Consider the following 12,864-nt stretch of genomic DNA (forward strand, 5'->3'; position numbering starts at 1 on the left):
AATTACAGAATACCTCAACCTCCTAAGATTGAAATACTACAATTAAAATAGTAAATATTATCATTTTAATAAATTTCACTCAGCTGAAATAGAATGACAGATTGTTTTGGACTTATTTTTTATACCCTTTTGACTGTTCCACAGAAGACTGTACTTTCCTGTACTCTGCGTTTGTCATTTGTTTGTCTTCTTGCTGATCTCTAAAACCCTAAAACATTGCAAGTGAAATCACTAGTTCATGACTGAAGTAATGTTCATTGTAGTTTTTAAACATTACAGTCCTTGGGAAAAAAAATTTAACTACGTTTTTCCTGTAAGATTTTGATACCGTCACTGGAGTAAAAATGATTTTTAAAAAATAATTAATAAAGAATAATGTGATATAAGAAATTAAGAGAGATTAGGGAAAGGGAGGGATGAGAGAAGATTAATCAAAGAGTAGTATGTTACCATCGACAGGAGTAGAAAGTTCTTGGGAATTAGGTACTGTATATCTCAAATTGTTGGTAGAAAAATTTTAAATGTTTTCACAAAATAAATGTTTGAGAAGATAGATGTGCTTAGCTCAATTTAAATATTACACAGTGCCATGTATGAAAACATCATAAGGTACCCCATTAGTATGTATTGGTAAAAATTAAAAATTAATAAATAAATACAATCAAGTGGTATAAATAAATCAAAAGAGAAAGAAACTGACTCTACAGTGTGGGATGGGGATTAAGATGGAAGAAAAGTTTTTGTTGTGTATTCTCCTGTATTTGGAAAAGGAAGGCAGAACTACATGCCTTTATTCCCTACTTTAAGATTTTTTGTGTAAATTAAGAAATACTGAGCAACAGCAACAGAAAAGAATGTTAGAGGACTGTGGATCCATCCGGTGCAGTGACTGTCAACCCGTCTGCACTATCAGTCATCTGGGGAATCCTCCCCGTGCCTGCCTGAGCTATGAGACTCTGCAGTCAGGACCTGGGCACCATGATTCCTAAACTCCCTGTTGACTCCGGTGTGCACTGATGGTGGAAAAATCATAACATAACATAAACAAAGACTGCCTGGAGGAGCCTCCTGCTGAACAATTTCAAATGAAGGAAAAATTAAGCCCCAGAGAGAGGAAGTCACTTACCATTAGTAAAACGGATTTGAGGTAGAACCACAAAGAATACCTGAGTCTTCCACCTGCAGCTTCAATTTGTACCCAACATCCCACCAGACACAGGAGAGTGTGACAGAACAGCTGGGGGCCTCACTAATCATAATTATGATCATTCTATCCCTGGTGCATCGTGGCTATCGATGCTCCACCTCCCGTGTCTTGCTTGCTGCCACGGCCAAACTAGTATAGTTTGCAGCGAAGTGATGCTGAAAAGCAGACATGGACCCCACAGCAGCAGAAGTACCATCACCACCACCAATAACTGACAGGTGTTATTCTCCTGCAAAGGAGCACTATAGTAGTCCCTTTGTATACACCAAAGCCTTCACTAGCGGGCTATTAAAAACACAATACAACACAACAATAACAATAACAACTCCCCCAAAAAACAAAACAAAACAAAACCCTTCTCTATGGCTACACATGATTAGATAGCCTTCAAGTAATCCATGTTCTGGAATTTGCAGTAATGGGGACCCCCAGTTCTTTTACTTATTATTTATTTTGAAACAAGGTCTAAGTTGTGGAGGGCCTAAGTTGTCAAGTAGCTGAAGCTGACCTCATGCCTGTGATCCTTCTGTCTCAACCTCCCAAGTACTGGGATTACAAGTGTGTACCAACATGCCCAGCCATGATGTGGAATTTGAAGATGATGGTTACCCAAGAAGGTAATCATGGCCATATACCCATACTTAGCTATAAAAGGATGTTTCCTGCAGCACTGTTTATGCAAGATAAAAAATGAATTATATTTTAGTGTTAATCTTTAAGTCCTTTTTATGTATTCTAGATATTAGTCCTCTATAAAGTGGGAGGAGGTAGAAGGAGGGAGGTGTGAATGGCAAAAAGAACGGATGAAGTAAACCGTTCAAATAATATTACCTCTATGTATGAAAGTATCGCTACCAATCTCACTGGTAAGAACGCAGAGGGGTGGGTGGCGTGGTGAGAACGAAGGAAAAACACACCAAGCTCGGCGTGCACATAGGTTTCTACCACTTTTAAACTCACTCTGATTTAAAAAGAGAGAAAAGTAGCAATATCACGGAAAGCATTAAGGACATTTCAAATGTGCCGTTGAATTTTAAAAGCAGGTTTGTGCAAGATACGCTCAGTTTGGTAAAAGTACATACAATGAAATGAGTACGTAGGTAGAGTGATTGAGTAGTTAGGTTATGAATATTTGTTTCTTTTACTTTGTATGTGTGTGTGTGCGCATGCGTACCTGGGGATGCAACCCAGGAGCACTCTACCCCATTTGATTCTTTTATTTTGAAACAGGATCTCATTAAGTTGCAGAAGACCTCACTAAGTAGCTGAGGCTGGTCGAGGACCTACCATCCTCCTGTCTCAGCCTCCCAAGTACCACTGTTTTTTTTCAGTGCTAGGCATTGAACCAAGGACCTCAGAAGGTACTTTAAAATTCAGCTATACTCTCAGCCCTGGCCAGAGGTGATTTAAATGTTATACACTTTCAAAATTTTCTATTACATAGATGCTTTTGTTTAAGATAAGAAAATAAGCCAGGCATGGTGGCGCACGCTTGTAATCCCCATGCTTGGGAGGTTGAGACAGGAGGATCGCATGGGTTCGAAGCCAGCCTCAGCTGGTTTAAGAGACCCTGTTTCCAAAAAAAATTATGTATATATTAGGTCTGGGAGTGTAGCCCGGAGGTAGAAGGCCTCTGGGTTCCATCCCAGTACCACTAAATAAATAAATAAATAAATAAATAAATAAATAAGAAAATAAAAAGTGTGTGTGTGTGTGTGTGTGTGTGTGTCTACCTTTTAAACGGTTGTGCTGGTGCACTGTAGTCTCACATCATCATGTAGTTCAGAGTGATGGGTACACATGCACTCAGCACTTGGCGAGCTCCCCCCGGCTCCCTCCCCTCTTCTCCCCTTCTCCATACATGATATGGGATTAGCACTGATAATTTCACATATGTACATGAAGTCAATGAAAGTGTTTCCTTCATTAATTCTCCTTCTCCCTTCCCTACTCCCCCTCCCTACCCTCCTCCCTACCTCCCCCGGGGTTTCTCCTCCGTTATCTGAAGCCCCTCTGGTATCCTGATTACTTCCCAGCTTCTGTATATGAGAGAAAACAGCGTAAAGGTAGAATGCCTTCAGGTTAACTCTCCAGTACCGAAAAAAAAAAAGGGGGGGGGGAAGTACTGAATAAGTGAACTGTCTAGGCAAAAAGGCAAAAGGTATTTCTGATGGGGTGGTATCAAGCTGAACTGATTAAGAAATGAACCATGTCCTGCAAGACTTCTCACCTAATGTAGGTACTGATCATACACCTCTGCCTGGAAAGGACACGACGGAGCCATACATTTAGAACAAAATCATGTCTAATGTCCATTTATTTATCTAATTAGTTAGTTAGTTAGTTAGTTGATATTGAAGGTTGAACTCAGGGACATTCTACCTCTGAGCTGCACCTCCAGCCCTATTTTATTTCTATTTTTGAAACGATGTCTCACTAAGTTGTGAAGGGCTCACTGAATTGCTGAGGCTGTCCTCAAACCTGCTATCCTCCTGTTTCACCCTCCCAAGTACTGGGGTTACAAGCATGCACCACTATGCCCAGCTTAAAGCCCCTTAAAAAATCTACATTAAAATGAAATATACATTCACACATTGAAAATGAAAATGCTTATTAATCCAATGTGTAAATTTTAATTTTCTGATAAGCGATGCTTGTTTCCAGTGAAATTTTTTTTCGAAATACCACTGTGTATTATGGATTAAGCAAAGCACAAAAGGTAAAGGCTACTTATAGAAATCAATTTATGACCACAGATTTGAAACAAAAAAATGCCATTTTCCAGGTTTATTAAAGAAAAATAAGAGCTAGAACCAACCATAATCATTAATATTTGACTTCCATATAAAAGCACAATTATGCTATCATAAATTCAACTGCTAAAAGATGAGTCCCTCAAAGTTGAAGACAAGAGTAAAAGTTATGCTGTAACTGTAAACAGTACGACACAAGCCTGTCTTGCTTCTCTTGTTAGCAATGAAACTTCAAGAGCTAAGATCATTTGAATAAGATGTAGATTTCATTTTAATTCAAATCTACATCATCAAATCCACACAGAGCCAGTTCCACTTCAGTCACTCAGCAACAGTTAAGACCCACTTTAAAGTACAAACAAAACGAAGTCTCTCTTTTTGGGGGATAAAGACTAAAGACTTTCAGAAGCTGTCAAAATACAATTTTTTTTTATAATGCCAAGTTTCATGTCCATAAATGCAATAATGATTAAGGTCATTCTTTTCAAAAGCAGAGACAGGTTTCTTAACAAATTAACTTTGCAACAGAGGTATAATCATTCCTTTCTGATTACTATAAGAATGAACCAGAAAATAAAAAAGCTCTAGGTTCTTTCTAGAACTTTCTAGAACTTTCCAGATTTCATGGCCACAAAATTACTTCCTTTTGTGAGAAACCAGGGGAATTTTAAAAAGAGAAGCGTGAGGAGAGAGAATGACCAAATTCTTCCTGAAGACTGGGAAGAAGAAAGTAGAATTCCTTCCAGATCCCCCAGATATGTATTACCGTGACTTAAAATGTGTAAACAAGTCATTCATTCCTTGAACTGCCCAGGCCATATTAAATTTCAGTGCCAAGAATGTTATTTAACACTGACAATGAATTATGGCTTTTAATAACAGAGGCTGAAATTCCTGACTGTTGGATAGCTGTCTGCCAGTACAGAGGGGCAGGTGAGGAGTTACAGTTTTGTGCAAAATAAAATAAACAATAAGCGTGCATAGAGAGCGAGTGGGGAGTATGAGATGGTTTGGGTGTGGGAGATTAAGACCAAGCATAAATGACAGAGTTTCTGTTATGTTTCTTAAGAGGAAAAAATGGGAAGTGAAACTATTGAGAAATATGCTTTCTTTTTACATTACTGAGGATTGAACCCAGAGCCTCACACCGACTAGGCAATGCTTTACTGCTCAGCTTCATCTACAGACCTTTCTAAAAAACTTTTATTTTGAGACAGGCTCTCCCTAACTGGTCCAGGAGGCTGACTTTCAACTTGTGATCCTTCTGCTTTGGCCTCCTGGGAAACTGGGATTATAGACTTAAAATAGGTTTCCTACATACCTACAAGATGGAGAATCACACATTTGTCAGGCTTGGGAAGGTCCTTAACACTTCACCAACTGGAACTCTGTACATGAATCCTGGATTCTACAATGTTTCTGGTCAATTTCCATCTTAATGTCAAAGAAAGTTTAGCCTCCCAATAAAATCTCTTCCATTTCTTGTTTTTTTTGTTGTTTTTTAAATTTTTATTTATTTATTTATTATTATTATTATTATTTTTTTTGCAGTACTGGGGATGGAACCCAGGGTCATTCTACCTCTGAGCTACACCCTCAGCCCTAATTTTCATTCTTTATCTTTGAAACAGGGTCTCATTGAGTTGCAAAAGGCCTAATTAAGTAGCTGAGGCTGTCCATGAACCTGGATCCTGCTGTCTCAGCCTCCCAAGTACTGGGATTATAATTGTGCACCACCACGCCCCGCTTCTCTTCCATTTCTAAACACTTTGAACCTTCATATATATTTTTCCATTTTGGAACCGAGTTTGTTTTCTGCAATTTCTCCTCGCTGATATGAGTTGGATTCCATAAAGCTGGGGTCCCAAACACACTGCTCCTGGGCTTGAGACAAGGAACATAAATAAGTGAGGTAGGTCAAAAACCATAAAAATTGCCAGGGACGTGGGCCAAAGAGCAAGCTCAGGGCTCACCGGAACCGCCAGCCACTCCCTGCTGGTCAGGAACATCGGGCCCTGCCCCAGGAGTTTCTGATCAACAAAAGCAGAAACCTGAATTCTAGTAGGAATATTCTGATTTGGGAACACATAAGGAATACATCCTGTAGTTCAAACAGTTCTTGGGCATCAATGAATCCAAACTTCCCATTTTATGAAGGAGGAAACTGAGATGGAGACCAGAAAGAATCACTGGCCCAAAGCCACATGTTTAGTTAGTGAGAAGTAGGTGCGGAGGAGGAATCCCAAACACCAGGTCCCACTTCCCCTCTGCTGAGCGTTCTTATAGTGAACAAAGTATTTGCCTTGCCATAGATCTGTAACATACCTGGAAACAGGAAGCAGAATACAGATCATCATTGTATCCATAAGTAAGAAACTACTGTCCACATCTGGTTTTGATTGCACCCTTTCAGGTCCAGAGATCTATGGAGCTCTAGCAATATGTTCACTCAAGAGACAGACCACCAGGGTTTCCAAGGCCAGCTCTACGAATCACTACCTGCACGAACAACTCACCTTGGTTTACCTCAGTTTCCCCATCTAGGAAATGGGGTGGTAATGGAACCTATCTCACAGTGTTGAGAAAATTGAGATATTACACATAAAATGGTCAGGATGTGCCCAGCCCAGAGCAAGTACGACTTGAGCAATGTTATAACTACCCAAAGCAAGGGCTTCAATAGGCTAGAAAGGAGATCAAAGCCTATCTAACCACTTAATGGGAAAACAAAACATCACGTAGATATTTTAAAAATGTGCGGATTTGAAAAAAGTTGATTAAAGCAGCTAGCTCCTTTATTATAGAGGTTAAGGCAAGGATCAACTCTAGCAGTTAAAATAATGGTCATAAAGTACCACAAAATTAACTCTTAAACTGTTAGCACTCACCTGCACAGGAGGGAGCCTTTGAAAATCCCTGACTTGCTCCCTTCCAACCTTGGAGAAATCTAGAATATATGGATATATTCCATCCTGGCCTCTCCCTACCAAGGACTAGGCTTCTTCTCTAAATAGTTTCTGCAACCATCCCTTCTCCCCTCCCCTTCATCCCTAAGTCAGTGTTAGGGACCCAGTCTCTCAAATGTTCTTCCTAGACAGCTAGAGGTTGTTTGCTCTCAACTCCATACTAGTAATTGATAAACAGAAAGACAGCAAGCATACTCAAGGGGAAAAGATAAAATGCACCCCCTCTTCATTATTTCGACTTGGTCTTACAGTCATCGTGCATAGATTTGCCCTGGGTACCATGCCTATCGCCGCTGGGATGGGACTTCAGATTAAGCTAAGAGAAGGCACGAAGACAACCGGAACATCCATCAGAGGGAGCTGGAACACTCGGTCTCAAGTCACTGAGGCCACACGCAGAAAGAGGTGTGACTGCTCAGGTCTCTAAAGCAGGGAAAGGTGAATCCAGTGTTCTTTCCCAAGGCTGCCAGGGCCTCAGGGAGCCCCTGGACTATGATGATCCAGTTTACGGTTCCTGCATGTCACTGCGTGTCGCCAAGTTCAGGGTTTGTAAGGGTTAATGTTGGCTGCTTGGTGCTAGTGATGGATGGATGCGGGCACTAAATATGTAACAAGCCATTTAATTCACAGGACAAGCAAGGGGAGTAGGCACCATGATCCATGTCACAGATGAGGAGGTTCATGCTCTGAGCAGTGCAATAACTCCCTCAAAGTATACAGGGACACAGCCGCAGAGCCAGGACACGAGTCCAGGTGGTCTCACAGCTGCATCCACTAACCACTGCCCCAAACTGCCTCTAGAAACTTCTGACAGACGGTACAATGAAATAATGCTCCTTGGCCTGCTTGGTGCCAGCACCCAGGAGGTCACCTGTGTCCCACTGCCTTGACTGCACCTAAACATTCACTTTTGGGGGCTTCCATCAGATGGCGGCTGCATTCCTGGACAACTTTGATCTCTGGTTGCCAGAGGACATATAAATTTCTAGTCCACACCTTATACTTTAGGGAGAGGCAGATTTTCTTTATTATTCTCTCTGTCTTCCCTAAGACAAAAAGTATATGAGCTGGAAGTCCAGAAAAGAACAAATACTGGCCGATATATGGGGGAAAGGAAGAAAGATTTAAAAAAAAAAATGAACTAAGAGAATGTTAAAAAGCAACTGTCAGCCGGGCGTGGTGGCGCACGCTTGTAATCCCCGTGCTTGGGAGGCTGAGACAGGAGGATCGCACAGGTTCGAAGCCAGCCTCAGCTACTTAGTGAGGCTCTCAGCAAATTAGTGAGACCCTGTTTCCAAATAAAAATATAAAATAGGTGTGGGAGTATAGCCTGGAGGTAGAAAGCCTCTGGGTTCCACCCCCTGTACCACCAAAAAAATAAAAAATAAAAAAGCAACTGTCAGTCCCCAGGAAAAATGCAAATTAAAACCACAGTGAAGATACTTCACATCCCCTCTGATGGTCAATATAAAGAAGATAGAGCCGGGCGTGGTGGCGCACGCTTGTAATCCCCGCGCTTGGGAGGCAGAGACAGGAGGATCGCACAGGTTCGAAGCTAGCCCCACACGCTGGCTTAGGAGACCCTGTTTCCAAATAAAAAATGCAAAAATAGGTCTGGGAGTGTAGCCCGGAGGTAGAAGGGCTTCCAGGAACCCCAGTACCACCAAAAAAAAAAAAAAAAAAAAAAAAAAAGAAGATAGACAGCTACAAGTGCTGATGAGGCTGTAGAGAAACTGGAACCCTCCTGCATGGCCAGCAGGATTGTGGCACAGCCCAGCCACTTAGGAGGAGTCTGGCAGCTCCTCCAAAGGCTGACCATAGAGTTTCCGTGTATCCACGCGCATAATTGCGCACGATAGCATTCGTGATTAAAATCAACAGAAACAACCTGAATGTCCATCGACTGGTGAGAGAGATTGAGATCAGTGTTTGTCCATACTACTGACAGGTAAGATAGGGAAAAGGGTTTCTTTTTGGAATTAGATAGCATGGTGGTTGTATAACTCAATCAATATACTAAAAAATACTAAGTTGTATACTTTGAAAGAGTGAATTGCTTAGTAGGTGAGTTATAGCTTAATAAAGCTGTTATACTAGAAGAAATAAAGTAACTCCATATAAAATAAAACACTAGTCTGTCCCAGGATAGGCTGCATCTGTGTGAATGAGAAAAATATCATAATTACTGAAATGGCAGAGCCTTGCTGGACATGGTGGTAGATAGCTATAATCCTAATACTTGGGAGGCTAATAAAGGAGGACTGCAGGTTCAAGGACAAATAAATTTCTAGTTCATGCCTTCTACGCAAGAAGCAACTTAACTGAAGACTCTCTGCAACCCAGGGTAACCCTGTTTCAAAAAAAATAGTGTATATAGCTAGGAAATAAAATGTCCCTGGGTTCAAAACAAAACAACAACAACAACAAAACAAACAGAAGTAACAGAAACACAAAACCATTTATTCATGGAAAGAAAGGCATATAAAAAAGAAAAAAGTATTTTTTTTTTCTTTTGCAAGTGCTGGATGGAACCCAGGGTCATTTGACCTACGAGCTACACCCCCTGGCCTATTTTTTATTCTTTATTTTGAAACCGGGTCTCACTGAGTTGCAGAGGGCCTCACTAAGTAGCTGAGGCTGTCCGCGAACCACAATCCTTCGGTCTCAGCCTCCTGAATGCTGGAATTAAAAGCGTGCGCCACCATGCCCGGCTGAAAAAAGTATTTTTAATTTTTCAAGATATTGGGTATCTCAGGGTCCTATCACATGAAATGCATAGAAACAGAAAAGACACTACAATCTACATAACTCTAAATCCTTGTCACTGAAAGCTACCAGTTTCAAAAATAACAGCTCTGCAGGAGAAGGTGATACAGCATCAACTTTTGTAACTTTTTAACTGTCTTTAAAACTTTTTGATGGCGAAAATAAAAAGTTCACAACTATAAGGATCCTTTAGTACACTGCATTGCAAGTTCACAAAAGAACATTGGGGGGGCATCTAAAATGTACAGTTTCTAGCAAAAGTAGCCTTTTAGTTCTGGGATCAAGTGTAAGATATTGACAGCCAGACCAGTTTTGACGCTGTCTTGAGATTTGGACAGAAGAAACTGAATCGAGTGAGCAGTTCTCCATGCTACCCGGACACATCCTTCCTTATAACGAGACTCCAGCAGAAATCAATGTAACCTTTGACTACTGTGGCAAAATGCCAAAGGATAATATGGAGTTTTGTGGTGATTATCAGATGGGTCATTAACGTGTTTTTTTTGGAACAGAACTATTAGAGAGTAAAGAATTTCTTCTACTTTGTACCCCTATTATGTCCTAACCAAGCATCTTGTGTGTGGAAAATCAACTCACTGCATTCTTTAAGAACAGGCCAGCCATTAATTGATCCAGTGTGTTGCCTGTCCTGGAAAAGCTTTGTAGACAGGGACAAATGTCTCAGACTTAGTGCTCGGAGAGGCCGAGTTTAAGATTTCATGTTCAAGAACGAAGAAACATTCAAAGAATCCTGTAAAGTCAGCGAACAACCTTCTAGGAAGGTAAGCAACTAAAACCAAAACCTAAACCAAACTCCTTAAAGCTCTCCTTCCTACCCCTGAGCCCGGAACATAGGTCATTTGTACTAATATATATATTTATGTATATATAATATATATATGTAATTTGTTTAAAGATACTTTACACGAGAAAGTAGTTTTCCAGAGTCCTAACATACTTAGGTATCAAGTTTAAGTAGTGCTTCTGTAACTTAAGGTCAGAGTAAAATCTTTCCCCCTAATAAATAGCTGAGCCCAAGAAAACATATGAGATGTCTTAAAATGGTCTCCCCTAACTTTCCTAAGGAGACCAGCGCTCCCCGCTCACCATTAACTAACACACTGCATTTGTTTTACCTGTGGACTTTAAATTTCAAACGTCTCCCCTCCCCACCTGCTTAAGGTCAACAAATTTCCTTGACTGTAACAGCTGGTGTGGATGACTAATGGCAAATCTGAATATGTGGCAGATAGGCGATGGGAATTCCTGGAATGGAAATCTGTCCCCAAAGAGAACACCTTCGCAAACGTAGCCAAAGCTTGGGGTTTCATTTGATAGCCTGTTTACCAAAACCTGGCCCTTAAAGAAAATATTATTTTTGACTAGGCTACCCTACTGGGAAATCTTGATCGCCTCCCTCCTACTGGATCCCAGAGCCTCAGCCCAAGGACCCCTCTCAGAAAGGAGGCCACGTCCCAGCCATGATACAAAGGCAGTGGCTGTTGACTCCAGGAGGTCCATCTGCTTGAACACACTGGCTCATGCTAACAAACCCAAATAACACTGCCTTCTTTTTTATTATTATTCCTACCACAGTAATAGTGCTTGATCAGGCCTAGGTGTTATCGAGTTGAACTTGTGGGTAATCATTCATCTCTTGGGTCAGTACTTGTAAATAGTTAGGAAAAGCTTTTACAGTTTTCTTCACAGACATGCTTCGTTCTAGCCATAAGAAAACTTTCAATGTGTTTAAATTTCCAAACAGGCCAATGGACACTGGGAAAAGTTACAACTTTCCAGCTATCGTGCTCTTCTTGGCTTAAGGATTTTTATTATTATTTACCATTGCGCCTGCCCATCAGCTTATCCGGATGACGGGCTGGCCTGGCCAAGTGGGGTGCTTTTTGTATTATTTCTGACGTAGGTAAACCCAGCGGGGGAGGAGGCCTCCATCTCCCAGGAAGAACTGAAACCTGAATTGCCTACAAAGTTTGCAGCTGCGAGCTGCTAGCAGGTAACCCTACCCACCCAGGGTTCTGAAAGCGAATGCGAGCATCAGGTACACCAGAGGCACACTCCGGTGTGCCGAGCTGTTATCAGATCTCCAGGCTCCCAACAGGTGCAGGGCCGGTCACCGCCTACGGGACACCAATACCCAAGCCCAGCTTTCCAAAGCCCACCTTCCAAATTCTCCTGGGGAGACTCAGCTCACCTCAGAGAACCCCTGTCCTGTTCCAAGAGGCGCTCTGCCTAGCTTTCTGCTGCCCCCACCCCCACCCCGACATGCAGAGAATTCTCTCTGCTTTTTAATCCTCCCGCCCCAAGTGACGCGAAGCAAAACTTAACAGGTCCAGGCAACCCAGACGCTTCTTCCGCACCGCACGGACTTAGCAGAAAGGAGGCGGGGAGGCAGCGCCAGGATCTTTCCGGGCGCCCCCATCCTCTCGGGCTCCCTGCCCCCGCGCCCGCCGGGGACCGCTCACCTGCGTGGGCCATGGTGATGGTCTCGTTGGTGTTGGAGCCCACGTTGAAGATGACCACGGCGGAGGCGTTCTGCAGGAACGCGTTGCGGATCTTATCCCTGTAGGTGCAATTGCCCTTGGGGATGAGGGCTATCCAGCTCTTGGCGTGCGTCGGCGCGGCGAACTTGGTGTTGGGGTCGCAGGCCAGGCGGTCGTGGGCCGAGCTGGCCATGACCACCTCCCCGCGGGCGTCCTGCTTGGGGGAGTGCTCCCCGTAGCGCCCGCACTCCGTCTTCTCCGTGCGCAGCTCGCCGGGCGCCCCGGGCTCGGGCGCGGGCTCGGCGTAGGTGATGTTCACGAAGGCGGTGTACCATTCCTCCTTCTCGGCCACGGTGAAGTCCAGGCAGAGCAGATGCACGAAACAAAAGGAAAGCAGCCATGTTGAGAGAGCCAGGCTGCGGCACGCTTGGATGAGAGACATTGCCATCTCTGGCCGCCGGGGCCCCCTCCCCGCCCCCCGCGCCCTCCTCCCGCCCCGTCCCTCCTCCCCGGCCCCGGCCAACCCCGGGCCGGCCGCTTCTTTTGCAGCCGCCGCTGCTGCTGCGGCAGCTCCCGCGGGGACCGGATTCCTGGCAGCGGGTGGCGCCGGTCCCTCCCCGGCTTAGCCCGGGCGCATTTTACGCCTCCGGTGGCCGGGGGCGGGAAAAGAG

General features: G+C 43.3%; 1 protein-coding gene across 1 annotated transcript in view; it reads right to left on the reverse strand.

The window, feature by feature from the left end:
- The window catches only part of RNF150 (ring finger protein 150), a gene marked incomplete at both ends in the record, with an annotated part of 239,918 nt that extends 227,277 nt beyond the window's left edge, over positions 1–12,641 (reverse strand). The window contains one exon of the mRNA XM_080697372.1: positions 12,176–12,641. Within this exon, the coding sequence (XP_080553498.1) occupies positions 12,176–12,641 (466 nt within the window). The remainder of the gene's footprint in view (positions 1–12,175) is intronic.
- Positions 12,642–12,864: the final 223 nt, after the last annotated feature.

This window comes from Muscardinus avellanarius (assembly GCF_963383645.1).
Source record: "Muscardinus avellanarius genome assembly, chromosome: 6".
Classification (NCBI taxonomy): Eukaryota; Metazoa; Chordata; class Mammalia; order Rodentia; family Gliridae; genus Muscardinus; species Muscardinus avellanarius.